Source organism: Micromys minutus (genome assembly GCF_963924665.1).
Source record: "Micromys minutus genome assembly, chromosome: 20".
NCBI classification, from domain to species: Eukaryota; Metazoa; Chordata; class Mammalia; order Rodentia; family Muridae; genus Micromys; species Micromys minutus.
In genome coordinates, this window is record NC_137955.1 from 48,787,719 (window position 1) to 48,813,765 (window position 26,047).

The window sequence follows — 26,047 nt, forward strand, 5'->3', positions numbered from 1 at the left end:
AGTGTTGTGTTTCTGCTTATCAGGAACACTGTCCTTTGCTGAGGAGACCGAGAGACAAGGAAGGGTGTGATCCTAGCGCCTGTCTGCTGTCCTTGTGGTTTAAATTTACACCGATGTGGGTTGGTCCCAGGACCCTGCACACACCAGGAGACACTGTTGCTGATCTTTGCCTTTCGTGTGTTCCTTTGCTGAACTGCGTTGAATTGTCTGTGGCAGCCCCTTCTCTACCCTGTGCAATCTGTTCTCACCTCCTTCTTCCTCCTGCTAGACTTGCTCCTGGGGCCCAGGGCTTTTGTGGAGGTGAAGACAACAAGCAGACCTTGAGAAGCACACCTAGATTTCGTGGCTATTGCTCATTTTGTTTTCTGAATATTTCTGTTCCAAGTCTCCAGAGGTGAGTGGAGTATACACATGACCAACAAATACACAGGGTGTACTGTGTGCTAGGCTGGGGGATGTCAGACAGAAACTGGACCAGCTTCCAGCCTCCACATAGTGGGCAGGGAAGAATGATAGCCACGTGGCCCATCACACTGAGAGTTAAGTACATCTGTGATAAAACCTTGTCACAAGCGTCCTTTTTGCTTGGTCCTGTCTTATTTTCAGGGTTACTAGTGAAGGTCTCATGTGTAACAACAAATCCATCAGAGCAGCTGTGTCTTTCTGTTCTGAAGAGGGAGCCGCCGCGTAGACATCTTCCCCATGAAATATCAGCGATCAGAATACAGGAACTCCGGTAGACGTCCCCTGCCCCCTCCTCCCTACGTTCTGCCTTTTGCCTTAGGATAAAGAGTAAGATTTTTTTACTTAAAAGTCCTCCATCTGTGCCATCCCACCCTGACCCAGCCTGTCTGGGGCCCTGCAGCTCTGGTTCATCCTGTGCTAGTCGCTATTGGATCTCTCGGCGCTGCTCCTGCTCAACTTCTCACCATCCAGCCTGAGTCTAGGGAGGGTCCCAGGCCCTGCTCTCTTCCAGAAGATGGTGTGTAAGGTTTCCTGCCAGGCTTTTCTGTTCTTCAGGAGTCAAGATGAAGTGCTGAGTCTCACAGGGCTGCTAGAACGAGCTCTATGCCACCATGTCCCCAGAAGATCTTAGGGACATGTGCTTTAACTGTCGCAGGGAGTGAGCATGATTATCCTGAGGTGTCTCCTGCCAAAGGCCTGAGTGGACGAGTCATCTTTGCTGGCTTTGTGCTGGTCTAAAGTGGTACAGAAACTTTTTCATTAATGACAGGAGAGCAGCTGTCCCTCAGGGAGGATCAGGGTGAAAGGGGACAGGACACCTTTGTTTGGATGTGACATCTAAAGTACATCTCAGAAGCGCATCTTAGTGGCCCAAGTACTGGGCTTTCGGGTAAGTGATCCTCAGGTTCAGCTTCTTCTGTCATATGTCCGCCCATTTGTGGAGCCTCATGACTGAGCCAGACTGAGGAAGGAAACAGCATCAGTCTCCAACCTTGGAGCATTCTCAGGGAAATGTGTAGACAGCTATTGAGTCAGCAGTATTCCTTCTGGAATAATGTACAAGATGGGCTGGGGGGGTGTGATATAGCTCAGTTGGCAGAGTGGGCTGCCCAGGGTGCACAAGGTGCTGGGTTCAAGCCCCACCACTCTACAAACCAAGCACTGTCATGTGTACCTGGAATCTTAGCACTTGGGGAGTAGAGGCAGGTGGGTCAGAAGTCCCATATTATCCTCAGCTGCACTGTTCAAAGGCAGACTGGTGAGACTCTGCCTTAAAAGTAAATCACAGTCACAGATGTTGAGTTTGTCACTTGAAAACACAGAAGGTCATGTGTCTCACCCCATTTATTAGTCCCCAGCTTATAATATATAATAACCACCTTCATCTACGTTATTGTTTGTTCTAGCACTGCCTGACTGACCTTTCACAGACCCCAAGAACTCCAATGTTCTGCAACGTAAGTTGGGCTTTTTTCTCCTACTCTCTTCCTAGCCAATATCTTTGAGATGAGCAGGGGATGGGGTCTATCCTTTCTGGGAGCCCTGGGACTCTGATTCAGGAGCCCTTAGATTTGAAAGATGCCAGTATTCTTACTCTTTAAAAATTCACTGCACTGCTACTTATCAGACTGAACATGAAAACCCCAATGAAGGAGCTAGAGAGAGGACTGAAGGAGCCGAAATGGTCTGCAACCCCATGGGAAGAACAAAATAATCAACTAACCAAACCCACCACAGCTCCCAGGGACTAAAACACCTACCAATGAGTTCAGACGGGGAGACCCATGGCCCCAGGTGCATATGCAGCAGAGGATGGCAGTCTCTGGCATCAATGAGAGGAGAGGCCTTTGGTCCAGCGAAGGCTTGTTTTCCCAGTGTAGGAGAACACCAAGGTGCTGTGGTAGGAGATGGTTGTTGGGAGAGGGAGCACCTTCATGGAGGCAGTGGGAGAGGGTGAGAACTGGGATTGGGGAAAGGGAATAACATCTGAAATGTAAATACAGAGAATATCCAATAAAAAAAATTCACTGCACTGGACCAGATGTCTAGTCCCCTCCTTCCCCAAGCTCCCTTTTTTTTCGTCACAGCACAGTGGCCTGACAGCATGTCTATCTCCTTTTGCCCTCTCTTTATTCTCTCTCATACTTACTTTTTTCTAAGAGTTGCTATATGCAGAAACTCATTCTAAAATGTGCTTCCTAGGGGCCTGGATTGACTCAGCTGCAGTACTTCCTGGGAGGTTAAGAAACCCGGCAGCATCTCTCCTGCATAAAATAACCATGTCTCTATTCAGAATTGTGCCCACATTCATTATAGCCCCTCTGAGCTTCCACCTTCCATGGCCATAAATTTCTACTTAGATTCCTGAAAACCAAACAAAATGAAACAAAATGAAACTCAGCAGCCCAGGTGCTGACTTCAGCCGGCTCACTGTCAGATAATTCCCTGCTGCCTTCAGGAGTCAGCCCAGAGCCTGCCCTGAACCACATGCACCATTATTTTCTGCACACTAAGGCTTTGCTTTCTGAATCATCACAAGTAGAACATACACTCAGCACAACTCATTTGTCTTCTGAGTGTTTAAGGCAAACTCAGACTTCAGATTAAGAGACGATTATTTTTGCAAAAAACCTAAGAAGCATTAGGGCTTAAGCATTTATGCTTAGGGCCTATACTGGCTGGTTTTGGTGTCACCTTGACACAAGCTGGGGTTATCACAAAGAAAGTAGCCTCAGTTGGGAAAATGCCTCCATGAGATCCAGCTGTAAGGCGTCTTCTCAACTAGTGATCAAGTGGGGAGGGCCCAGCCCATTGTGGGTGGTTCCATTCCTGGACTGGTAGACCTGGGTTCTGTAAGAAAGCTGGCTGAGCAATCCAAGAGAAGCAAGAGAGTAAGTAACATCTATCTATGGCCTCTGCATCAGCTCCTACCTCCAAGTTCCTGCTCTATGTGATTTCCTGTCTTGACTTTGGTGATGAACAGCAATGTGAAAGTGTAAGCTGAATAAAGCCTTTTCTCCCCAACTTGTTTCTTGGTCATGATATTTTATGGAGAAATACACAGGGCCCTTGTAGGGTAAAAACTTCTAGAAAGTCTATGGAAGTTATTCAAGTGTGTTTATAAATTTTCACCATATCCCCAATTCTGTAATGTATTCTGTTGTCTCTCTTGAAATTAGGACACATTTTTGTCAAGAACTTGATAGGACAGTTGTACAGTTTGCTGATTGGGGCACAGGCCACTTGACCAGCCATCCTAGCAGGATCTCCCTGATTTCTCTTTAAGTCTTTCTCACCTGAGTACTGGAATGTAGCACTCAGTGCAGAGCTTCAAACACATGTAAAGGAAATAAGGGAGAACTCTCACAGGGTGAAGATACGATAGGAGTTCTACTTATATGCCATGACTCAAGAGCTCTCATGTAGAAGATGCTAAAATGTCAGATTGTCGACAGTATGATTCCATCCTGATCACTTAAATCATCGTCATCATCACCGCCATGACAGCATTACAAATTTCCCCTTCTGCTGGAATGCTAACGTTCTAAAAGTCTATAGTGAAAAACAGAAGGCAGCTGCTTCAGTCTCTTGGTAGGAGAGTTGTTTCCTCCCTCCCTCCCTCCCTCTCCTCCCTCTCTTCCTTCCCTCCTTCCTTAAATTAAACTTTGACTGGTTCTTAAAATAACTTTGGATGAATAGTGGAAATGTTTTAAATGACAGCCGTGAAGGCTCAGAGTGCTGATGGAGGGACAGTCATTACAGGAGCGAAGGGAAAAGGACACATAGCCCTCGAATGCCAAACCCAGGGGATTCAACATGAGGAAACATCCCAGAAGCACATCTTGGGAACTTTCGCGGCACAGCAAGCTGATAGTGTTGTGGTCAGCACAGGGCAACAGCTGCCTGTGTGCACCATGTTCTCAGCATGCCCTTTGATAACTGTATTTTCAACTTCAATTTCATGTACTTTTACAACCTTGTCTTACTTTCCTATCACTGTGATAAAACACCATGGCCAAAGTATCCTATAGAAAAAAGGCTTAGTCTGAGCTGATGATTCCTGAGGGATGGATGGGATGAAGGAGAGGCTGCATTAAAAAAAATCACTTCAGGAGACTCCCCTAGCCCATTGATTTTTCAAGAAAATTATTTCTTATTCATTCTGTTGAGTGGTTGAGTTGATGTAACCTTCCTGGGATTCTGAATGTGTCATGGTTACAGTGGAACTTCCAAGGTGAGGTCATAATAGGTAGGCAGGGCTGTTTCTACCTCTTTTCTGGAGCAGAATGGTCTGGCATCCAAAACCATAAGGTGAGGCTGATCCAAATCCAACTGGGACGACTGCCTGAGGGGGAGCTACAGTGTTCAGTCCGATGTTCAGTTGATGTCTATTCATGTGTCAACACTAGAATGAACCATCTTGAAAGCAAGTCCTGTGACCTGCAGTGATGCCAGGTAAGCCAAGAGGACACTCAGAAGAGCTTGCTGTGAATGCTACACAAAGCCCAGGTGTGCAATTAACACTAAAAACTAGGGTTATAAACCACCAAGTCTAGGAGATGTTTGCTGCAGAGCAACTTGCTAATAGTTTGCTATTTTCGCAACCACCTTCTTTAAAAAAATACAATCTTTTTAAAAAAATTGTCATGAGGATATGCCATATATTAAGGATATTACTCTCCACTCCTCATGGTAGCTAGAGATTTGTCTTCATGCAGTAAGGCCTGCAGTACATCTTTACTGTTTATCTCAAGGGCATATTCACTCCCCATCCCTGTGTTATACCTTAGCTCAAAGGTATCATTGGTGTCTTCCATGAAATATCGCACTGGTCCACTGTATTGATGACTTGCTGATTGGACCAAGTGAGAAAGAAGTAAGAAGCACTGTAGACTTGTTGGTAAAGGATGTGCACATCAGAGGAAATACATGCAGTCAGAATTCAAGGAAATTTTTAGGAGTCCACTGTTGTGAGGCATGCAGATATTTCTTCGGATACGCCATTGCACCTGGACCAAGCAAGAAACAGTGTTCAATGGATCTGTTTGAACTCTGGGAGTAGAACGTTCCTCTCTTGAGTGTCGCGTGCCCCACTTCCCGCCGGCAGGAAAAGGCGTGCAACAACAGGATTCTTCTGCGAACAACCTTTATTGTATGTTGAAGAGGAAGACACCGGGCAGGAAAAGGCACCCTAATTTATACCCCCCAAGGGTGGTGTGTCGCTGTGTGATTGGCTGCCCGCCAGTGGTCTGATCGTGACGCCCCGAGATGGGCGGTGACTTGGCTCGCACCACTCTTTGCACATGTGCCCAGTGGTTATTTACCACACTTTAGCTGATTCATGGCACCTGAAACCAGCACCATCTTGTAAGGTGCAGCCTTCGGCCCTCAACACTTGAGTGCGTTACTCCAGTTCAAATCCCAAATGAATAGGAAAGCTGGTAGCTCTGTGTGGTGCTAGGAATGGGAGAAGGCTCTTCAACAGGTCCAGGGTGCTCTATCATTTGGACCATATGATTCAGAAGACCCAATGGTACTTGAGGTACCAGTGGCAAGAGAGAGATGCTGTTTGGAGCCTTTGGCAGGCCCCTATAGGTGAATCACAAAGGACTTCTTTGGGCTTTTGGAGCAAAGCTCTGCCATCATCTACAGACTATTCTTCCTTTGAGAGACAGCTCTCAGGCTGCTTGGTTTTACAGGAAACTGGATATTTGACAATAGCCCATAAACTTACCATGTGATCTTAGCTGCCCTTCATGAGCTGGGTGTTATCTGGCTCACCAGGCCCTAAAGTTGAGCATGCACAGAAATGATGCATTTATCAAATTGAAGTGGTATACACATGATCTTGAGGGCACAAGCAAGTCACACAAATAAGTTGCCCAAATGCTCACAGTTTCTACAATGCCTTCTGTTCCAAAGCACAAACCTGTAGCCTTGTGACCAGTTGGCTGTGAAACTGAGACTAGAACTTGGCTTATTGATTGTTCTGTACTATGTACAGGTACCAACCAGAAGTGGATAATCTGCAAAACTCCTCCTCACAACCTTGAAGGATATGAGTGAATGGGCAGTGGGCAGAACCTTGGGGAGCACACACAGTATTTTGTTTGAAAGAAGTGGCCAGATGTGCAGTCCTTTGCTGATTCATAGGTGACAGACAATGGATTGGCTGGTTAGCCTAGCACTTGGAAAGAGCGTGACTGAAAAATAGATGAGAAATACATCAGGGGAAGAAGTATGTGGATGGATCTCTCCAAATGGTTAAAGAATGTGAAGATACTTGTGTCCCATGCAAATGTTCATTAAAAGGTGATTTCAGCTGAGGAGTTCAATAATAAAGTAGAAAAGATGGCCCCATTCTGTGGATAGTCAGCCTCTTTCCCCGGGCATCCCTGTCTTTGCCCATGAACAAAGTGGCCATGGTGAGAGAGATGTGGATTGTGCATGGGCTTGACAACATGGACTTTGACTCACCAAGGCTGTTCTGGCTACAGCTGATGCTGAGTTCCAGGTCTGCTTATAGCAGAGACAAACCCTGGGCCCCAGATATGACATCATTTACTAGAGTGATCAGCCAGCAAGTTGGTGGCAGGTTGACTCTACTGGAACACTTCCTCCATGGAAAAGATGATGCTTCGCTCCTAATGGATAGATATTTATTCTGGCTACAGATTTGTCTTTTCTACACATGATGTCTCTGTCAAAACTATCACAGGCAGACTTTTATAATCCAATATCATGGGTATTCCACACAGTATTGCTACTGACAAAGGAACTGACTTTACAACCATAGAATCCACCCCTCCTACCATGTTTTCCATCACACTGAAGCAGCTCCTCTGACAGAAAGATAGAATGGCCCTTTGAAGACAGTTACAGTGTGGGACCATCCTGTAGGGCCGGGATAGGGTTCTCCAGAAGGCAGTATTTGCTTTGAATCATCATATGTTGATATGGTACGGTCTCTCCCATGGCCAGGATTTACAGATCCTGGAATCAAGGTGGTGGGAATGGTTTTGCTCAATATCACCCTCAGTGAACCATCAGGAAAAGTTTTGCTACCTCTTCCCATGGCTTAAAGTTCTGCTAGGCTAGAGGTTTGGAATCCACAGAGGGGAGTGTTCCCGCAATGAGCCACAACCAACATTTCACTGCAATCGAAGCCTACACTTCCTCTGACCACTGTGGGTTTCTGATGCCCGTATTAGTCAGGGTTCTCTAGAGTGGCAGAACTTAAGGAATTCCTCTATATGTTAAAGGAATCTATTAAACAGCTTACAGACCGCAGTCCTACTAACTCAACAATGGGCAGCTGGGAATGAGAAGTCCAAACATCTAGTAGTTGCTCAGTCCACAAGGTGAGTTGTTTCAGCTGGTCTTCTGTATAAGCAGGAATTCTGAAAAAGTAGTTACCAATATATGTGCTGGCAAGTAAGTGCAAGCAGGCAAAGAAGAGTGAGTCTAACTTTTTCCAATGTCTTTATGTAGAAGATGTGGCCCAGATTAAAGGTGTGCACCACCATGCCTGGATTTGGAATTTGCTTTATCTCAGGTTGGCCTGGAACTCAGAGATCTGCTTACCTCAGTCTCCTGGGATTAAAGACTTGTCCTACGTTGCCTGGGCTCTAAGCTTTTCATGGCTGCTATGCTTCAAAATCCGGATCACAGGTGTGCCCTCCATTTCTGGATTGTAGTGCATTCCAGAAGCAGGCAAGTTGACAACCATGAAAGAGTATTGGGGGGTGATTTATCCAAGTTACCAAGGTGGGGGTAGATTATTTCTCCACAGTGAAGATGAGGAAGTTTATGTTTGGGGAGCAGGAGATTATTTAGCACATCTCCTGGTGTTACCATGTCAGATGCTTCAAGTCAATGGGAAACTAGCCAAACCCTTCAGGGAGGATGACAACGGCCTAGACCTTTCATCAGAATCAAGACCTGCTGAGGAGCTCACTGAGGGTTGAGGAGACACACAGTGGAGATGAGGAAGGCAGTGACAAATGGCAGCTAAGGACACACAACGTAACAACTGACATGAATGCTTTTGTTCTATTCTGTTAGGAACATGCTTGGACATAAATACACATATACCAAAGGAAGTCAGGATTGGAACCCAAGCAGGTCAGGAAGCAGGAGCTGATGCAGAGGCCATGGAGGGATGTTACTTACTGGCTTGCTTCCCCTGGCTTGCTCAGCTTGCTTTCTTATAGAACCCAGGTCTACCAGCTCAGGGATGGCACTACCTACTAGTTGCAGCTCATAAGACATGGGTGAAAAAATTTTTATTTGCTTGCCCTCACCCTCTCTGGCAAGTTCATCTCTCCTGTTCCTGGAGCCTGTAGTAAATCCAATGACCTCAGGATTCCAACAAAGACCAAACCCTGCTAGCTCTCCAGTAATCTCCCAGGAACCCAGCAATAGAGTGGGTGCACAAACATGCAGCTCTGAGAACCTAACAGCAACTGGATGCTCAGCCTTTCCTCCACGAGACAGTCACTGTTGTATTACCCATACTGTGAGGTTCGAATTGGACCTTTTCTGGGACCCCTTGAATGAGACTCACAGAGGCGGTGATCAATGCAAAAGCAAGAGGAGCTTTATTGTTCCAACATGTTGAGGTAGCCCTGCTTCAGGAGGGATTATATACCTTTCAAACAATTGGGGCAGTATTCGAACAATGGTAACTAGGCAGGGTACTGTGTACTATTGGTGGAGTGAAGGAACCTCAAACCGACTCAGTGTACCATTCAGGACTTTCCATGGGAGGTCAGTTGGGAGTCACAGGTGGCCATGTCTCCTTGTGCTCAGAGGTTTGTGGTGGAATTTTCCAACTGGCTTTAGATTGACCCTCAACTCTGTTCTTTCAGTACCACACCCTGTCAGCCATTCTAACAACACACATATAAAACTAAATAGAGAATTGTGATGGCTGTTTGTGCTTGTCAACCTGACTACATATGGAACTAATGGGAATCCAGAAATGGAGGTCGTATCTGTTAGGGAGTGTTTTTGTTTTGAAGTGGGTGGATCCATTTCTGCTCTGGACCTTTAAGATAAGAAGACACTCCTTTGCAGGAAGATGGGACTTTAATCTGGGCCACACTCTCTACTGTAAACCTGTATAATGACATGAAAGCAGGAAGCTTTTGTTTGTTGACTGTGGCTTGCCCTCACCTTGCTAACACACCCATTCCTTCACTGGCACCACAGTCTACTTCTTTGGAATTCCAGTGCATACAGAAGACCAGTTGAGACACCCAGCCTTGTGGACTCGACTGAGCAACTACTGGATTCTTGGACTTTCAGTTCAACACTATTCATTGTTGGAGTATCCGGACAGCAGCCTGTAAGTCATTCATTTCTGTAAGTTCTGCTGGTCTAGAGAACGCTGACTAACAGAGAACCCTTACACATCTCCTGGCACCCCTATTCTTCTCTCACTAGTCTTCTTGTCTCTCCTTCCATGGAAATTGAAAGGTTTACTTATATTTTTGCTTCTTGTCCTTCAGGACTGATTTTCATATCAAAATCACCACCCCTTATAATTGAGTTGTGAAATGTTCCTTTACTAGCACTTAAAAGTGTTTGCAGAAGTTTGAAATAATTTGTTATTTAATGTTTGATTAATTTTAAAAGTGAGGTGAAAATCAGCCAGGGCTTAGGCATTTCCTTCCTTCTTTCCCTCCTTTCCCCTCCCTCCCTCTCTTTCTCTTCCTTTTCTTTTTTTTCTTTTAAAAGAGATTGTTGCCTCCTGGCCAGCTTTAAAAAGCATGGCTCTATTTTGATTTTCCAATTTAAATACAATTACTTGTTATGCATTGTGCTTCTGTGTATGTTGTGTGTGGACATACCTGTGACACATCATCTATATGGAGGCCAGAGGGTAGCTTATAGAATTTTGTTCTCTCCTCCTACCATGTAGAATCCTGGAGATCAAACTCAGGTTGTCTGGTTTGGTAGCAAGCTTCTTCACCACTCAACCGCCTCACTGGGCTCAGATATTTGTTTATCTTTTTAAAGAAAGTTCCTTACATCTCCCAAGCTTTCCAGATTATGAGCATGCAAGGTTCACTGTATCTAAATTATTGACCTTCACTCTAGCTTTCTTCTTTTCCTCTCTGATGAGACTTGATTTTTATTCATTGAAACAAGCTAGGTAACAGCCAAGAGTTTTCATTTTTGCTCCGTTACACATGCATCTGTTGTGTTTTCTAGGTTGACGTCCCCCCACCCCCTCGCACGTTAGAAGCTTCCAAAAGGGTTTTCCCTTCTAAGACTTACCCCGCCTCATGCCCCGCCTACAGCGGCCAGGCCCCGCCCCCGAAGAGGTCCCGCCCTCTAGGAAACGGAAGTGGGCTGCCGGAAGCCGGAAGCAGGTGAGCACTGTAGAACGGGAGTCGCTGGTAGCTGTGGCTAAGAGGCGGGCGGAGCAGGCGATGGCGGAGAAGTTTGACCACCTGGAGGAGCACCTGGAGAAGTTCGTGGAGAACATTCGGCAGCTCGGCATCATCGTCAGCGACTTCCAACCCAGCAGCCAGGCGGGACTGAGCCAGAAGCTGTGAGTGACGGCCCGGCGGGGCTCGGCGATTCTGTGCGGAGTCCCTGCCCTCTGGCCTTGGGGACCCCACTGGGGCTCTTTGGCGTTCATCCCTGGACCCTGCAGGGGAGGCCGGCTCCTTCCTGATTGGACCCTATAGGGGAGACGAGTTTCGTTCTGACCAGGGGACCAGGGGAAGCCCGCTCCATCCTGACCCCTCTGGAGGCAGGTTGCACACTGACTCCACTGGGGAGGAGAATCTGACCTCACCCCAGAGGAGAGGAGGCTCAGTCATGACCCCATGAGGGTTGGGGTAGTTCTAGCTCCATCCTGACCCCCCAGGGGAGGCCGGTTCCACCCTGAGATCACAGGAGGAGGATCCATCTTGACCACACAGGGGATGTTGACACCACTCTGACCCTCCAGGGCAGGCTGGGATTACCCTGATCCCATAAGGGAGGTAGGCACCACGTTACACTTCAGCCCACCCCACCGCACTGGGGAGCTTGACTTCACTCCTGACCCAAAGAGAAGCATGCTCCACCGGAGGGCCCCGGGCCACCTGCTGCAGAGGCCTGGCTGTGGAAGAAGGTCACCACAGAGAGTTGATTTCTTGACAACATCTTGTGCTGGCCACGCCCCCTGGCCTTGGAATGGCCTGCAGGGAAACACAAAATGTTGAGAAGGCCTCACCACTTATATGGGACACTTTCCAGAAATTGAGACAGTCAGATAATCTGGGGTGGTTCTGGAGGGAGCCGAAGTACAACCCAGTAGGGACGGGCTTTTTCCTTGCAGACTGTGGGTACTGTGCTTAAGCTGGAGCCCACTTTTCCATGATGTCTACCCTCAAACCTCATTCAGTGACATGCACTCCAGAAAGCTTTGCTCTGCCTTCACCTCCTTTCTGAGTTTAGAAGGAAACATTTTTGAGTATCTGAGTGTATTTTGTAAGTCCAAACGTGTCCCGGGAATCCTGTGGCAATTAAGGGTTCAGGTGTGAGCAACGGGGTGAGAAAGCCTATTAAGGGTAGCACCGGACACCATCTGACTTCCCTCTGGTCCCAGCCACTGAGCTGCCTTGGTGCGTGTGCTCTTGGGCTAGAAAACTAACATGGAGGTGCAGGCAGAGCAAGCAGGCAGTTGAGGTTCATCTAGTAGACTGGGAGAAGGAAGCCAGCACAGCCCCAGCAGAGACATAGCTTGTCCAGCAGAAAGGCAAGGCCTGCCTCTAGTGTCTGGGCCTGGAAGTCTCTCTGCCCTCCTCCAGCGGGGTCTCTTCTGGAATGGGACACTGCCCCAGAAACCATCTTTACCCACAGTTCAGTCTCTTAAAGCAGGGGCAGGGATGTGTCTCAGCTGAGATGTTAGCTAAGGTACAGAGTTGTGGTATCGCCCTTCAGGAGGACTTTGTGGGTTGTGAACAAGCCGGAGCATTGCCCAGACCAGAGCCTGCTGAGACCGGCCTTGTTCAGTTCCTGTGGTTATCTCATCCCCAGCTGCCACCTCAGCTATCTTCCCGGGTGTCCCTGACCTTGGCCATTTTAACCCTCAGGACTTGAGGCACAGTGGCGGCTGTGTTGGGGTGTGCTGTGCTGTCTTCTCCACTAACCACACCCCACTCTGCCTCTTTCCCAGGAACTTCATTGTTACGGGCTTACAGGACATAGATAAGTGCAGGCAGCAGCTGCATGATATCACAGTGCCTCTGGAAGTTTTCGAGTAAGTATCACTGGGGCTCTCTGTGAGTGTGAGGGAGGTGTGGCCCAGGTGCCCCAGGCAGGACTGCCAGTCCTCCAGGGTGGTCATGGGCTAGTGGGGTTAAAAAAGGATAAATTCCACTCCAGGGTTGTGTTGTTGGGAACAGTGTCATGTGAAAAATGAGAAATTAAAAACTTGTTAGGTATATAAAAACAGGTTTGTGTTCAATTGAGAAAGGCCTTCAGGCCACAGGAAAACCTTATAATTCCTTAGGAGCCACACTTGAGTGTGAAGGCACAGGCCTTTGATCTCAGAGGCAGAGGCAGAGGCAGAGGCAGAGGCAGATGGATCTCTTACTTCAAGGCCAGTCTAGTCTATAGAGAGTTCCAGGACAGGCAGGTTTAGACAGAGAAACCCTGTCTTGAAAATCAAAACAAGAGTTGTTATTTATATCTCTGTCTCTCTATAGCTATACCTATATCTATTCCTGTATCTATATCTATATGTCTGTAAAAATATGGCAAAATTACTTAGGCTGGCCATTGAGAAGCTTCCCGTGGTAAGCTGAGTCTGGGAGGTGGTCCTCCTCTGTTGGGAGGAAGATCTCAGTCCAAGTGGCTGTAGGGACGTGTCTTTCTACCAGAGTCCTGTAGACCTGTCAGAGCAGAGGCTTGGAGGAGAGTGGTCTGCAGACTCCAGGGAGCTGGTGCCTTTAGCTCATTCCCAAATGTACTGTGAACACAGCATGGGAGGAATCTCCAGGCTCCCAGGACTGTGCGAGTGCACACTGGATAGCACATGGACTTTCCAGAGCAAGGATAACGAAAACTGTTAGCGCTTCAGCCCAGAGTTTGGCTCTGTGCATCCACAGAGGTCAGAGTTTACTGAACACACATGGATGTAAGCTTTCCATGCCCTTGTGTGGCTGGAGATGCACTGACTTAGTGACCAGATAATGCTTTCATTGCATCATCACAACTGTCAAAACGAGATGCAAATCCTACAAATCGGTACTTCTGTTTTGATCATAAAGGCCAATTTAATGGAAGGCCTTTATAACGAACAATTAATATACCTGTTGATACAGATTTGCCCACTGTACAGAAATATCCAAGCAGTCTGTTCCTGCAAAAGGAGGATATTGTGGGCAGTGGGTTATGACATCAGGACATGATGACATTTTGGGTAAAAGTATTGACAGTGTCACGTGATGGTTTGCACTGTGGACTAACTGGAGAGAAACACCCTGTAGGGTTAGGTCACTGTCTAATGAGGCAGTGTACTGAGAACACCCTCTCCCACTCAGTGGACACACATGCTGCCTGTCACAGATGTGAGCTCCTGCACTGCTTTCAACATAGAGCATCTTTACCATGCTGTTTGGGAATCCAAAGGGTCGTATGGAAGTGTGTTGTGTTCTTTTTTCATGCACTGCATTTGAATGAAATGTGAATGGTATGGCTTGTCCTGAGCTGCTAGAAGAAATAGGAAGAGATGCTTGGAGAAATTCAAGAATTTAAACGCACCTGGTTCCTGGACTAGGTCCTGTGAAGGCGTATCTGTCTACTGGAATTTTTTTTCTTTTTTTGGTCCTAATTTCCAGCAAACAGGTTAGGTGCGTCAGCCGTGTGTTTACTTTTTTCCAGATACATTGATCAAGGTCGGAATCCTCAGCTCTACACCAAAGAATGCCTGGAGAGGGCTTTAGCTAAAAACGAACAAGTCAAGGGGAAGATCGACACAATGAAGGTGAGACAGCAAGGAAGCCGTGTGCACAGACAGCAGAGCGCCCTGTCTGCTGACTGCTGCGTACTGTCTACTGTGTAATAGTCACGCTGAGTGTCAGTGAGCCGTAGTCCTGTGGGAAGCGAGTTGTTGGTCTCCCTGGCCAGCCGTGCTTTCAGTGTGGCTTTTCTGTCTGACTTCTCATGTAACATGTAGCTGCAGTGTGCCTGTGGAGATTCTGTGTAGACCTGACTGGAGGCCTGTCCCGTGCTAATGGTGCTGCAGTTGGCAGATTCTGGGTGGTTTATGTTCCAGTCTCCAGTGTCTGACCCCTGGACTCCTTACTGTTGCTTACACTTGGCTGTAGGGAGCTGAGTGAACTACAGCTTTCTCACGGAGCTCACTGATGGTGCTTTTCAGATGGGTGTAGTGTGGCTGCAGTGACGGCACCATGTACCCATCTGCTTTCTGGGCTCCCTGTTCGCCAGCAGGCCGTTTGGGTTGTGTTCTGCTCGGCCTAGAATTTATGTTCCTTTGCACAGTGAGCCTCCTCAGCTCAGCTGGCCCTCCTTGGAGTTTCCTTCCCCAGTGTGCTGGTTGGGGCGTCCGTATTTCTTTCTCTCCTCCCTCTGTCCACCCAGCCTGCTAACTACACTCATCGTGGTCTGCCTGTGCTGATTACTACCTGCCTGATGCCTGCCTGGCTCACATGTGCTGGGCGTGTGTCGTGTGTGGGCAGCTCAGGGAGCCGGCAGTGTGGAGTGAGCAAGGGGCTCCGTCAAAGCACATGCTACAGAAGTGGGGTTGGTCAGGTTAACAGTGAGCACCATCTTTCCTGTCAGTCTGGGCTGAGGAATTGCTGGACGCCTGGCAGAAGTCCCCTCTGTCCTACCTGTGTCTTACACTCCCTGCCTTGGGCAGTGCTGGAGTGCACTGCCCACTGGTGAATGCCCATGTGGTTAATCTTCCCTGGGCACTTGTAGCACTTGATGAGATCGGTGACAGTCTCAGGCTCACTTCTGCAGCCTGCATGTCCTCAGTGGGCACCGGTTACAGTTTTCAGTTGCCCTGGAGCAGCATGTGTCTGTGACACTGGCTCTGTGGTCCTGAGAGCAGAGGCTTCAGGTGCAGGCATCGAAGTGTTTTTAGACCAGGAGAAGACAGCTGAGGGGTGGGAGGCTGGAGAAGAAGATAGTGCATTTCCAGGGCTGGAGAAAGCTTAGTGTCTGCACAGTGACCTGTAGTTTGGTGAGTACCTGCTTCATTGAGTGTTGGGATTCTGGTGTGTGCTGCCTACAGAAGTCCTCTCCACTGCGGTGGGAGCATCTGGTTGGAGGTGCTCGAGGTTTTCCTCCTTAGCCAGAAGGAATTGTCTTAAAGATACAGTCCCTCTTCAGAGGGTTGTCGCTGTGACACAGTTCACTGCACACATCTGGTAGTTGACTCTGGGTTTTAACTGTCAGAGATAAGTGACCTGGCTTCATCCCTTTGAGTGGATCAGTGGTATTTTAGGCTTCTTGTCTATAACTTGAATTTTTTTTGACACAGCTATTTCTGTTTGTAGAAATTTAAAAGCCTGCTGATTCAGGAACTTTCTAAAGTGTTTCCAGAAGACATGGCCAAGTATCGGAGTATTCGGGGGGAAGATCATCCACCTTCCTAAGTGTGTGAAGATGCCCACATCCTTCTAATAACCGGACTGACCCAGTGAGAAGCTGTGCTTGCCAATGCTGCCTTCCAGCCATGAGAACTGGCCTTGCCCTACCTCCTGTGTCCATCACTGACCGTGGGCCTCTGGGGCTGGAGGAGCAGAGCTGTCCCAGCTGTCCCTGCAGCTCTCAGACCCTTGGTGACCCCTCTTTCTCCGGGGGAACAGGCAGGAAGACAGCCTTGCTGAAATGTGACATGGGATTGGGATTCTACTTGACTTTTTCTTTTTATGTGCGCTGTTCTGTTAACTATCTATAAGAGAAACTTGGTTTTATATTTCACGTTTTCAGATGTGCATAAGAACTTAACTGGTTTCATGGGTTTCAACTAGACATAATAAAGTCAAGTTTTTCATGGCCATTCCATGTAATTACTTCTTGTAACATTTTAAAAATGTGAACAACATATCTTATAGAACAGTGAACTATTAATTTCCTTAAATGTTAAAATCTAAATTAAACAATGTTTTCTTCAGGTGTATAGGTAGAAGAGCTAAGTGCAGCTGAGAACTCCCTCCCCACAGCCTTTCTTAAAGGTGTGTACTAAGAACACAGACTCCTCAGAATTGGGATCTGCTACAGAGCGACTCTTCTCAGCCGGTGTGTGAGGATGGGCCACGGGGAGTCCAGGGAGTCTGCTGCAACTTCTGCCTCACTTCAGTGGATCTGTGGGCTGGGAGAGCATCAGACAGTGCTTATGAGGCTGGTTTCACGCTTAAGATGGGCTGAGAGCCTGAAGCTGGCTCTGCCCAGGGGGAGGGATAGGTAACAACGCTCCATAGACTAGGCATTTGAAAAGCAATGGTCTGTTTTCTCACAGTTGTGGGGGACATGGAAAGATACATAAAGGGCAGTGATGTCTGCCAACAGTGGTTTGTGTGGTGGTCAGAAAGCACATGCATGTTGGCACAGAGAGTGGCCGAGGGTATCGTAATCAGCGTACATGTGTTCAGGAAACATAAGCTAGGGGCTTTGTATTCCGTGTGTGTCTGAGAGCTTAGGTGGTCGTCTGCCTACTGTTGGGAGGTCCCTTCTGGCCTCCTGCAAGCTGAGGTGTAGGAGCTCTCAGAGCTGGCTTTCCCAGATCAGTGTCACTACCCTTGCCTGGACAGACTCAGCTCATGGTTCCATCTTGGACCGAGGTTCCAGGTTCTAATCCACACATCCTCCTCAGTGCGTCCTAGCCTTATCACGACCAACTTTTCTTTCCACGTGTCTTCTTCAGGAGCCTGCACACACTTCCTTACCTCTGACCTAGCAGGCTGCAGTGTAAAGACACTGACTTTAGCTCACCTCAGACTGCAAGCCTGCTTGCCTGTGTCACGGCGCCTAGTTAGTCAAGTCTCAAAGCACCGGGTCTTCATTTTCAGCCTGCTTCTCTACTGTCACGGTAGTTCCTGATGACGGGATCATAATCTCTACTAGTTTATTCAGCTGTGCCTTGGTGTCATATGGGCCCTAAAGATGCCTGTGTCATCATTCTGTTAGCTGCAAAATGGCGGCCTTACCTGGCACACGGTAAGGTGCTGTAGCTGTAAGCTTAGGTTTCCAGAGGTTCCTAGTGTAGCCACAGTGGTCTGTACAAGAGGGAGAAACAGCTGAGGTAAGTGAAGGGGTGGATAAGGAAGCCATGATTGTGGGTTTGAAGAAGCAGCCATGAGCTAAGGAAGCTTGGCATGCACCCTCTAGAAGCTAAAAAAGGGAATTTCCTCCTAAAGACTAAAAACTTCCAACCTCCAGAGCTGTGGGTGACAGTCCTGTTTTCGTGTGTGGCAGCCACAGTAGGAAATGACCTGTGCAGGCAGGCGTGAGGTCAGGCACGTGTGGCTGGTGACACAATCTAGACATGGGCCCCTGAAGTTGTACTTAGAATTTTACTTGCTTGTAGTCTGTCAGCTCTTTTAAACCAGAGGTTTCCCCAGATACTTCATAGGAATAAAAGTGCCACCCCAAAAACTTTGTCGGGGTACTGACAGTAAATGAACAGACTAGAAAAGATGTTAGATTAATAGAGAAGTTTTGATGTGGGATTTTCTTGTGCTTTCTCATCTGAGCTCAAAGGATAGCTCAAGATTGTAGTCAAGGCTCCTAGGAGGGAGGGAAAACTCAGGTCTCCAGGATTCTTGCTCCCTGCCTTGAGTATCCTGGGGTTACTGGGGCAGCGTGTGAGTCTGGTGCCATTCACACTAATCCTCCCATTGCTTTGGAGGCCAGAGCTCCTTAATCAAGGTGTGGCAGAGCCTCCTCCCTCTGGGGCCTTTCTTGCCTTCTCTGTCACAGCTGCAGATGTGCCCAAGCTTCACGACACAACTCCCAGTGTGTCACCACATGACCTCCCTGGGTCTCCTAAGGATGCTGTCATTGCACACAAAGCATGTTCCCTAGATTTTCACATGCTGTCTGCAAAGATACTTGATTTGGGGGGACATACCGTCCAGTCCCCCACATGACCCTCTTGGCAGGTCTGGCCATGCAGTGCCTGGCAGTGGTGGCTGTGTCCAGCCTCATCTGGTGCTGCCTGAGTTCTTCCACCCGTCTGAGGAGTCAGCCTCTTGCCAGTACCTGTCCTGTTCTTCCCAGGGCAGGCGGCTCCGGGGTTGGGAGGGATGGCTGAGGACAGTGAGCACACTCGAGGCAGGTCTGTATAGAGAATATTTGATTAGCCTTTCATAAGAGGAAAGAAAAACTGGGGGAGGCAGTGAAAGCCACAGCCCGAGAAAGCAGGAATCCTTACAGATGGTCTTGCTGCACACGTACCAAATTAAAAAAAAAAAAAAATCAGTAATACTGATTTGCTGGAGGTGGGACAGGCTGCACAGGGATAAAGAGGCCACGAGTGAAGGGCAGCCAGCTTGGTGTGGGCAGCTGGGCATGGGCAGACCGCACTTGGGGAACCCGTGGGGGAGGGGCACACATGCACATTGGCCACCGCGCCAGCCAAACCGAGATGTGCACACTGAGCCTTTGGAAATGTCTGCATGTGAACATCTGAAGTCCCTCCTTACATAGTAGCCCTCCCCCTCCCTGCTCTGTGAGCTAACTTGAGGCCCTTTGACCATAAACACTGATTAGGCTTGGCAGACAGCTCTGCCATATTGTTTTGAGAACCCTTTCAAAAGGCATAGATAATGGGTTACATCTTTTTGTTACATGCATGGTCCAGACAGATAAGATGCACGCACGTATGTCATTCTAAACATGTCAGCATGTCTGTCGGGAGAGGTGCTGGAACCCAAGGGCTGACTGGCAGCTATTTCCGTGAGCCCCGATGTCTGCTGTCAGGCAGATTCGCTCTACAGGAGCGTGCATATGGAACAGCAATGTCATCAGAGGGTTAGTTTCTGGTCCAGGTGTGTAGAAAGGATGTGATTATTTTAGAAGAGCCTAGAAATAATGGCATCAACCCACTTGGGCTTATATGTTCATGTTGGTGTGGCTGGCTGGGAGGGCTGGGTTTCCCGTCCATCCTCAACTCCAGGTTGTCTGCACCGCGTCCTGAAATCTTGCCTGCTTGCTGCCTGCAGGAGTTTCCCAGATCAGCAAAATAAAGAGCCTCCCCAATACCCCAAATGCGGTACCGCAAGGTGTCCTCAAGAGTTGAAATGGAAGCACATGCCCCTCTAATTGTGAATCTGTGGGTGTGGGGTCTCGATGCTGACCTGCTTGGGATTGCCCGAGTGGGCACAGTTTGGGGTCCAGTGTCTCCGCCTCACTTGAGATCCTTCAAAGCCCGTGTGGTTGGTGATGGTCCTCACTACGACCCTAGTGCCGCTGCTGACATTGGACCGAGTCTCAGCTCCTGGCTTATGGGCAGACACTGTCTATCCTGTCCTGAGGAGGCTGAGTATTGCCACCAACTGCACAGAGGCCTTAGGTCCGTCACTCACTCTTTTCCATGACGACAGAGCCAGTCATCCTTAGGTACCATGGGACTGCATGGCAGCTGCTAGTCCACTAAATCCTCAGGCTCTTTGAGGGCTTTCTCTCTCCCCACAGAGGTAGCCAGAGACCAGGATGGATTTTTCCGGTTCACCTCAGGGTGAACTGCAGGCAAGACTTCTGTAAGTTGTGAGAGGGCCACCCCCTCACCTGACAGGAGGGTGCTGTACCAGGAGGGAGGGCCAGCCATGGCGGGAGACAGTACTGGGGGAAGATGGACACTGCCTGCCTTCCTCAGGCTGCCCCCAGCCTGGGTGTGTGGCAACTGTATCACATCTGAGTGAGTGCGGCCTTCCATTCAAGGGGCCTCTAAGTGATGTCTGCCCTGAGCTTACTGGGGTCAGGGGCTACTTAGAGCTGCAAGGATGTGGCGGGCAGAATGTGCTAGCACACAGGTGACACTGGTCACCACTCCCTGTGACGAGGCTGGCATTCTTCCCAGCTGCAGGACATGTGCTCCAAGGGACCTCACAGAGCCCCATTTGGTCCCGTTCTGGTTCAGAAGGCGGTTTGTCAAGAACAGCTAGAGAAAGTACTACCTATATGAATGATTTCCAACATAGTATTATGTATGTATACATGAACACGTGTGTGTTTATAATTTCTCAGGTTATTCAAATGTGATGCACATGGATGTCCACTTTTATGTGAATATGTGCATACGAACATGTAGAAACATCGTATATATATTCATGGTTTTGTTCTGTTGCTAAACACGCATGTATATGCACACAAACATGTTTAATGCTTACTTTCGGTGGATATATGTACACACAAACGTGTATGTATTCATGAGTTTGCTCTGTTGGCATGTCCTTATATGTACATACATGAACATACATGAAAATACATGCTTGCTCTCTGTGTGCATGTGCATATGCATGTGTAGTTATCCAGTCTTTTAGGAGAGTTGTGGAATGGAGGCTGCAGATGATGGTGGATTCCCCTCTGCACTCAGTTGAATAGTAACATCTTGTCAAACTAAAGTCCACCCGAAACCTAGGGACATGGCGATCTGGAGCTGTAAACAGACCCCAATACTAAGTTAAATGAGGTCAGCCTAGAACAGGGCAAGCCTTATGATTTTCATCCGGGACAAGGCGGAACAGATGAGCAAGCCTAGGGATCCAGACCAAGGAGGGTACGCTGCTGGCCTCCAAAAGCAAGACAGAGTTTCTGTTATTGGAAGTCTCCTGGGGTGTGAATCTGCCACAAGAAGCTACACCAAGTCTGAGGAGAACAAGGGGTGTGAAGGCACAACCTGCGGTGGTAGAAACTGGAGCTCATTTCAAACCTTCCACTACCTGAGAAACACCACAGGCCCCACCCACCTGGGAATCACAGCCAGGCCTGGGCTCAGGAGCCCCACACCCCTGCACCTACAGGATTTCTTGGTGACTCTCTGAGCTTCATGCTAAACTGTAACTATCTTCTTTTATTACACTCTGGTCTTGATCTGGGCGTTACCAGTAAAAGCTTGCCTGGCTTGGCTAGGTGCCTGAGACCTCACCACATCTGATCTCGGAGACATGATTAGTGATGTGGTCTCCTGAGGCCTGTTGAGCAACTGCTGGGGGGAGTGGCCTGTGTAGCGGGGAGGCATGGAGGTGCTGCGGTCTTTAATCAGGCTCCATCTTTGCTGTTTTCAGGGAGAACACCCACACAGGATGGCAGGAGGGAGGGCTGGCCCCACTCCTCTCTAATGAGTGTCTCATTAGCATCAATCAATCAAAGACCAGGGACGTCTGATTGGCCTTTCTGCTTCCTTCACCTTCCTCTTGATTGAAGGCTGGTCCTGGTTCACAGAGATCTTGTTGGACAATTCTTTTGTAGATCACATGCCCGACCAACCCACAGGCTGGACACAGCACTGGCTCTGTGTGGTGAGGGTCCCAAGCGGCCAGGCAGTGCCATCTCCGAGCTGGTGCATAGGTTGCTGTGCTATTTTCCCAACTGACCACAGCATGAACTGTAAGGCAGGAAGGAGACACCTGGGGTCACAGGGGTGCAGTGCCTGTTGGTTTTTGTGGCAGACTCTCCATGCTAATGAGGACAGGAAGGACCGCAGCCGCTGCCACCAAACATGAACACAGACTGAGGAGACAAGGGGCCACCGACGGAACATTGATTTCTGGCTTTTGTGTACAGCACTGTCTGGTACAGAATCAGTCACCAGCAGAGCTGAAGACTGGCGGGGCCACCACTGGGGGGGTCTCCAGCGCTGCCACACTGCTGGCCTCAGGTTCAGCTGACCCTCTTCTCGGTCCCTTCTGTGTGCAAGCTCCAGTCTCGTTTCTGCCCCCGGCTCTGCGCTTGTCCCTTTGCTCCTGCAGTTGATTCCTGGGTGTTTTGTAATGATCATCTCTTCCTGATGCCCCTCTCCCTGACCAGCTAAGGTTTCTGTGTGTTGTGTAAGGACAGGGGGACTCCTCTGCGGGAGGACATGTCCAGGCCTGAGGTGTGTTCGGGGATAGTGCTCTGAACAGGATTTGGGTAAAGGTTGTTGACAGCAGATTCAGGAGCAGTGTCTGAAGGTTTGGGGGAGTGAAAAGCTTCGTGTAGGGCTTGAGGAGATGGCTCAGTGGGCAGCGTGCTTGTCAACAGGCCTGAGGACTGGAATGCCTAGTGCCTCGTCTGTGCCCTGTGTCTCACAAGGCAGAGACAGGATTTCAGGGCACACTGGCTAAGCTAGGCAGTTTGTGTATCAGTGAATGGGGTGGAGAACAGCCAAAGAAGTTTCCCCATGCCAGCCTCCATACAATCAGACACGTATCTGAACATCTGCCTGCACACACATGCACCCCTACACATGTGAGCATGCACGCACATCAGGTATCACCCTAACATAAATCTACATACACGTGCATGTACAGCACACATACACACATGGAAAATAAACACAGCAGGTGCCTAGCACAGGCTCTTCCACACGCACAGTGTCCATGCTACAGGTCACAGAGTGCAAGGGAGGGCAGAGACACTGGCCAGGCAAGGTGCAGTCAGACAGAGCAGGCAGGGTGTGGGTCCTCTGCGTCTGGGGCAGGGGAATACTTTGGAGGTATAACATTGCAAGGAGCTTCCGGACCCCTTGCGCTGGTGAGTAGGGAAAGCCTGAGGCTAGCCCACAGCAGGCATCGCTGGCTGTTATAGTGGGCTCTCATGGGCCTGGCCTTCCAGGGTTGGACATGGTAAACTTCCCCCTTTTCTTCAGCCACTGCTGTCTGTCCTTTCCTTGCTGTTTGAAGTGTCTTCCTCCTCTTAGGGATGGACTCTGTAGCCGCCTCACCCCACACGCACCCCTCCCCCACAGCAGCCAGCATCTGCAGTCTCTCTCCCACGGTCTCTTGCCTTCTCTCTTGGCTTTCTTGTCTATGCCCTTTTCCTCTCCCAACGTCTTTCATGTGCCCTTTCCAGAGACTGTCTGGGGACTAAGGATGGAGACAACTGTCCCTTCCACCCTCCCTCCTCAACCCGTTGCTCTACCCTTAACACCCTCCCCCTCGTAATGGGGGAGACATGTACCCTAAGGTGGCAGGTTGGAGCATCAGTGTCCCAAAGAGACATTAGCGCAGCATCCACCCATTCCATCCGAAGCAGCAGCTGGGGCCCAGAGTGGGGCTGAGTCACATACAATACGGAGGCACAAAGCAAGACACAGGGTGACTTCTTGTGCCCACTGTTGTCTGGCTGCTTTGGGTCGGGAGCAGGAGTGAAAACCGAAGGCTACCGTTCTGATGAGCACGCACCCTGCCGTGAAAGCTAATTGGGTTGCAGGAGTAAGCGGCGGCTGGCTGGCTGTTCTCGCAGCTCTTATTAATAACCATTTATTAGCTGTCCACGGTGAGCAGCCAAGGTCTGAGTCAGCACATGGAGCTGAGCCTCCCATTTATCCACCATGGTTTTCAGGGCATCGGTTTGAGCCTGTTTTTTTTTTCTTTTTTTTTTTTTTTTTTTTTTTTTTTTTTGTTCTTGTTGCGTTTAAGTAGACCTGTGTTTGTACAAATGCTATTTATACACACCAGGCAGAAACAGATTGCACCGAAGAGAATTCCATTCCACATGTCCTCTTTGTATGTGAAGGGCATACAGGATGCAGTTCTGGACCCCAGACCCATTTTCCCCTCACTATGCACGCCTCCAGGAGACCAGCAGTGCTGGACATGGCCATCCAGGCTCCTGTTTATAAGCACAGCACGCACATGGGTCAGTGTTTCCTGTTTGCACTAACAATGTATTTAGTTAGAATCAGACAGGTTCAGGTGTCCAGCAAATGATGCTCAGGGTCTCCTCACTTTGTGTGTGTGTGTGAGTGTGTGTGTGTGAGTGTGTGTATGTGTGTGTGTGTGTGAGTGTGTGTGTGTGTGTGTGTGTGTGAGTGTGTGTGAGTGTGTATATGTGTGAGTGTGTGTGTGAGTGTGTGTGAGTGTGTGTGTGAGTGTGTGAGTGTCTGTGAGTGTGTATGTGTGTGAGTGTGTGTGTGTGTGAGTGTGAGTGTATGTGTGTGTGAGTGTGTGTGTGTGTGAGTGTGTTTGAGTGTGTATGTGTGTGAGTGTGTGTGAGTGTGTGTGTGAGTGTGTGTGAGTGTGTGTGTGAGTGTGTGTGAGTGTGTGTGTGGTGTAGTGCTTGTGTGTGTGTGGTATGTGTATATGTGTAGTGTGTGGTATGTGTGTGATGTATGTGTGAGTTTGTGGTGTGTGTGTATAGTGCTTGTGTGTGGTGTGTCTGTGGTGTGTCTGTGGTGTGTGTGTATGTATTAGAGGACAACCTTGGCTGACATTTGATTTCTCAGGGATGTTTACCTTGTGTTTTTTCAGATCACAGGCCCCTTTGCTCGGTCAGCTCTTCCTCTGGGCACCTCACATCTGTTCGGTGGTATAAACTTCATCATTCTTCTGGTTAGGCTGAGTTTTACAGAAACACAGATAGTTTGTAATTCAGATCTGAAATTTAGGCCCACGAAGCCAATGGTCAGCACCCAGGAAATGCAGCCACGAGATGATATGCTATTGGTAGTATTTGGTTCGATACCCACCTTAAGCTCCTATGTGCATGCCATTGGCCGAGGGATGCTTTTCCCTGCTGCACATGCACAACTGCCCAGAATGAGAACTCCTTGGGTGTCATGGACTCCCCGAGACCTAATGAAAAACTGCTCAGGCAGCTGCTGAGGTGACCCAGTTTCCTTGGCTAAACCCCAGGAATCACTCTACACATATGTCACCAGATCCAGGGTTTGGAGAAACACTTGGGACTATGCTGATTGATTGGCTGGCCCTGTGGTCCTATGGTCTTAGGCAGGGAAGACAGTCCAGGTAGAAGCCAGGACCACAGTCTCCTGCTGCACTGGTAACCCTGTTGGACTGTCCACTCTTCCCCGAGACACTGCCCTGCTTCTCAGTAGGTGGAGCAGAGAGAAAGAAGCTACTCTGTGGGGAGACTGACAGGTCAGGCACAATCTTTGTGGTCAAGACTCTCTGGGAGGGCACGGCATAGCCCTGAACCCAGCAGCTCAGGGTGATTGACAGCTGCTTATGAGCACAGTGCTGAGTGTTTGCTGAGCCTGTGCGACCGTGCGGAGGAAGTGTGTGATATTTACCAGGGAATGCCCTCCCATAATCCTGTGAAATGAAACCTGGCGGAGGCAGCGCACAGGGAGCCCACCGCCGGTTCCCTTCGGACCGTTGTTTATCCCGGTCTCACACGCTCTCTGTCCTCCATTGCTGCTGTCATCAGAATTGCAGCCACGGGAGGGAAAACCCTTAGTTCTGAGCAACCACACTGCTGGAGAGCACTGCTTCTGACCTGTGGTGGCCGCTTCCCAGGGTGGGGGGATACTATTGTTGGAGTAACTTTGTGGCCGTAAAAAGGCCACCTGTTATTAAATAATTTGCAAGGCTATTTTGAAGCAGAGTTAGTTGTCCGCTCGTTAGTTGATGGGTTTGGCGTGTATAATGATTTTGAAGCTGTG

At 48.8% G+C, this 26,047-nt stretch overlaps 1 protein-coding gene across 1 annotated transcript; it reads left to right on the forward strand.

Moving 5' to 3' along the window:
- The first annotated feature begins 10,846 nt into the window (after positions 1–10,846).
- MED10 (mediator complex subunit 10) lies at positions 10,847–16,501 on the forward strand. Its single transcript, XM_080933604.1, has 4 exons — positions 10,847–11,026; positions 12,644–12,727; positions 14,353–14,455; positions 15,996–16,501. The coding sequence occupies exons 1-4, from the start codon at positions 10,905–10,907 to the stop codon at positions 16,092–16,094; spliced, it is 408 nt and encodes a 135-aa protein (XP_080789730.1). The 5' UTR covers positions 10,847–10,904; the 3' UTR covers positions 16,095–16,501.
- Positions 16,502–26,047: the final 9,546 nt, after the last annotated feature.

Excerpts from the sequence above, each read along its gene's own strand:
- MED10 (XM_080933604.1), top strand. The coding sequence starts at position 10,905 with ATGGCGGAGAAGTTTGACCACCTGGAGGAGCACCTGGAGAAGTTCGTG. Across the intron at positions 11,027-12,643 it reads GCGGGACTGAGCCAGAAGCT|GAACTTCATTGTTACGGGCT; the intron begins GTGAGTGACGGC and ends CCTCTTTCCCAG. Across the intron at positions 14,456-15,995 it reads GGAAGATCGACACAATGAAG|AAATTTAAAAGCCTGCTGAT; the intron begins GTGAGACAGCAA and ends TTCTGTTTGTAG.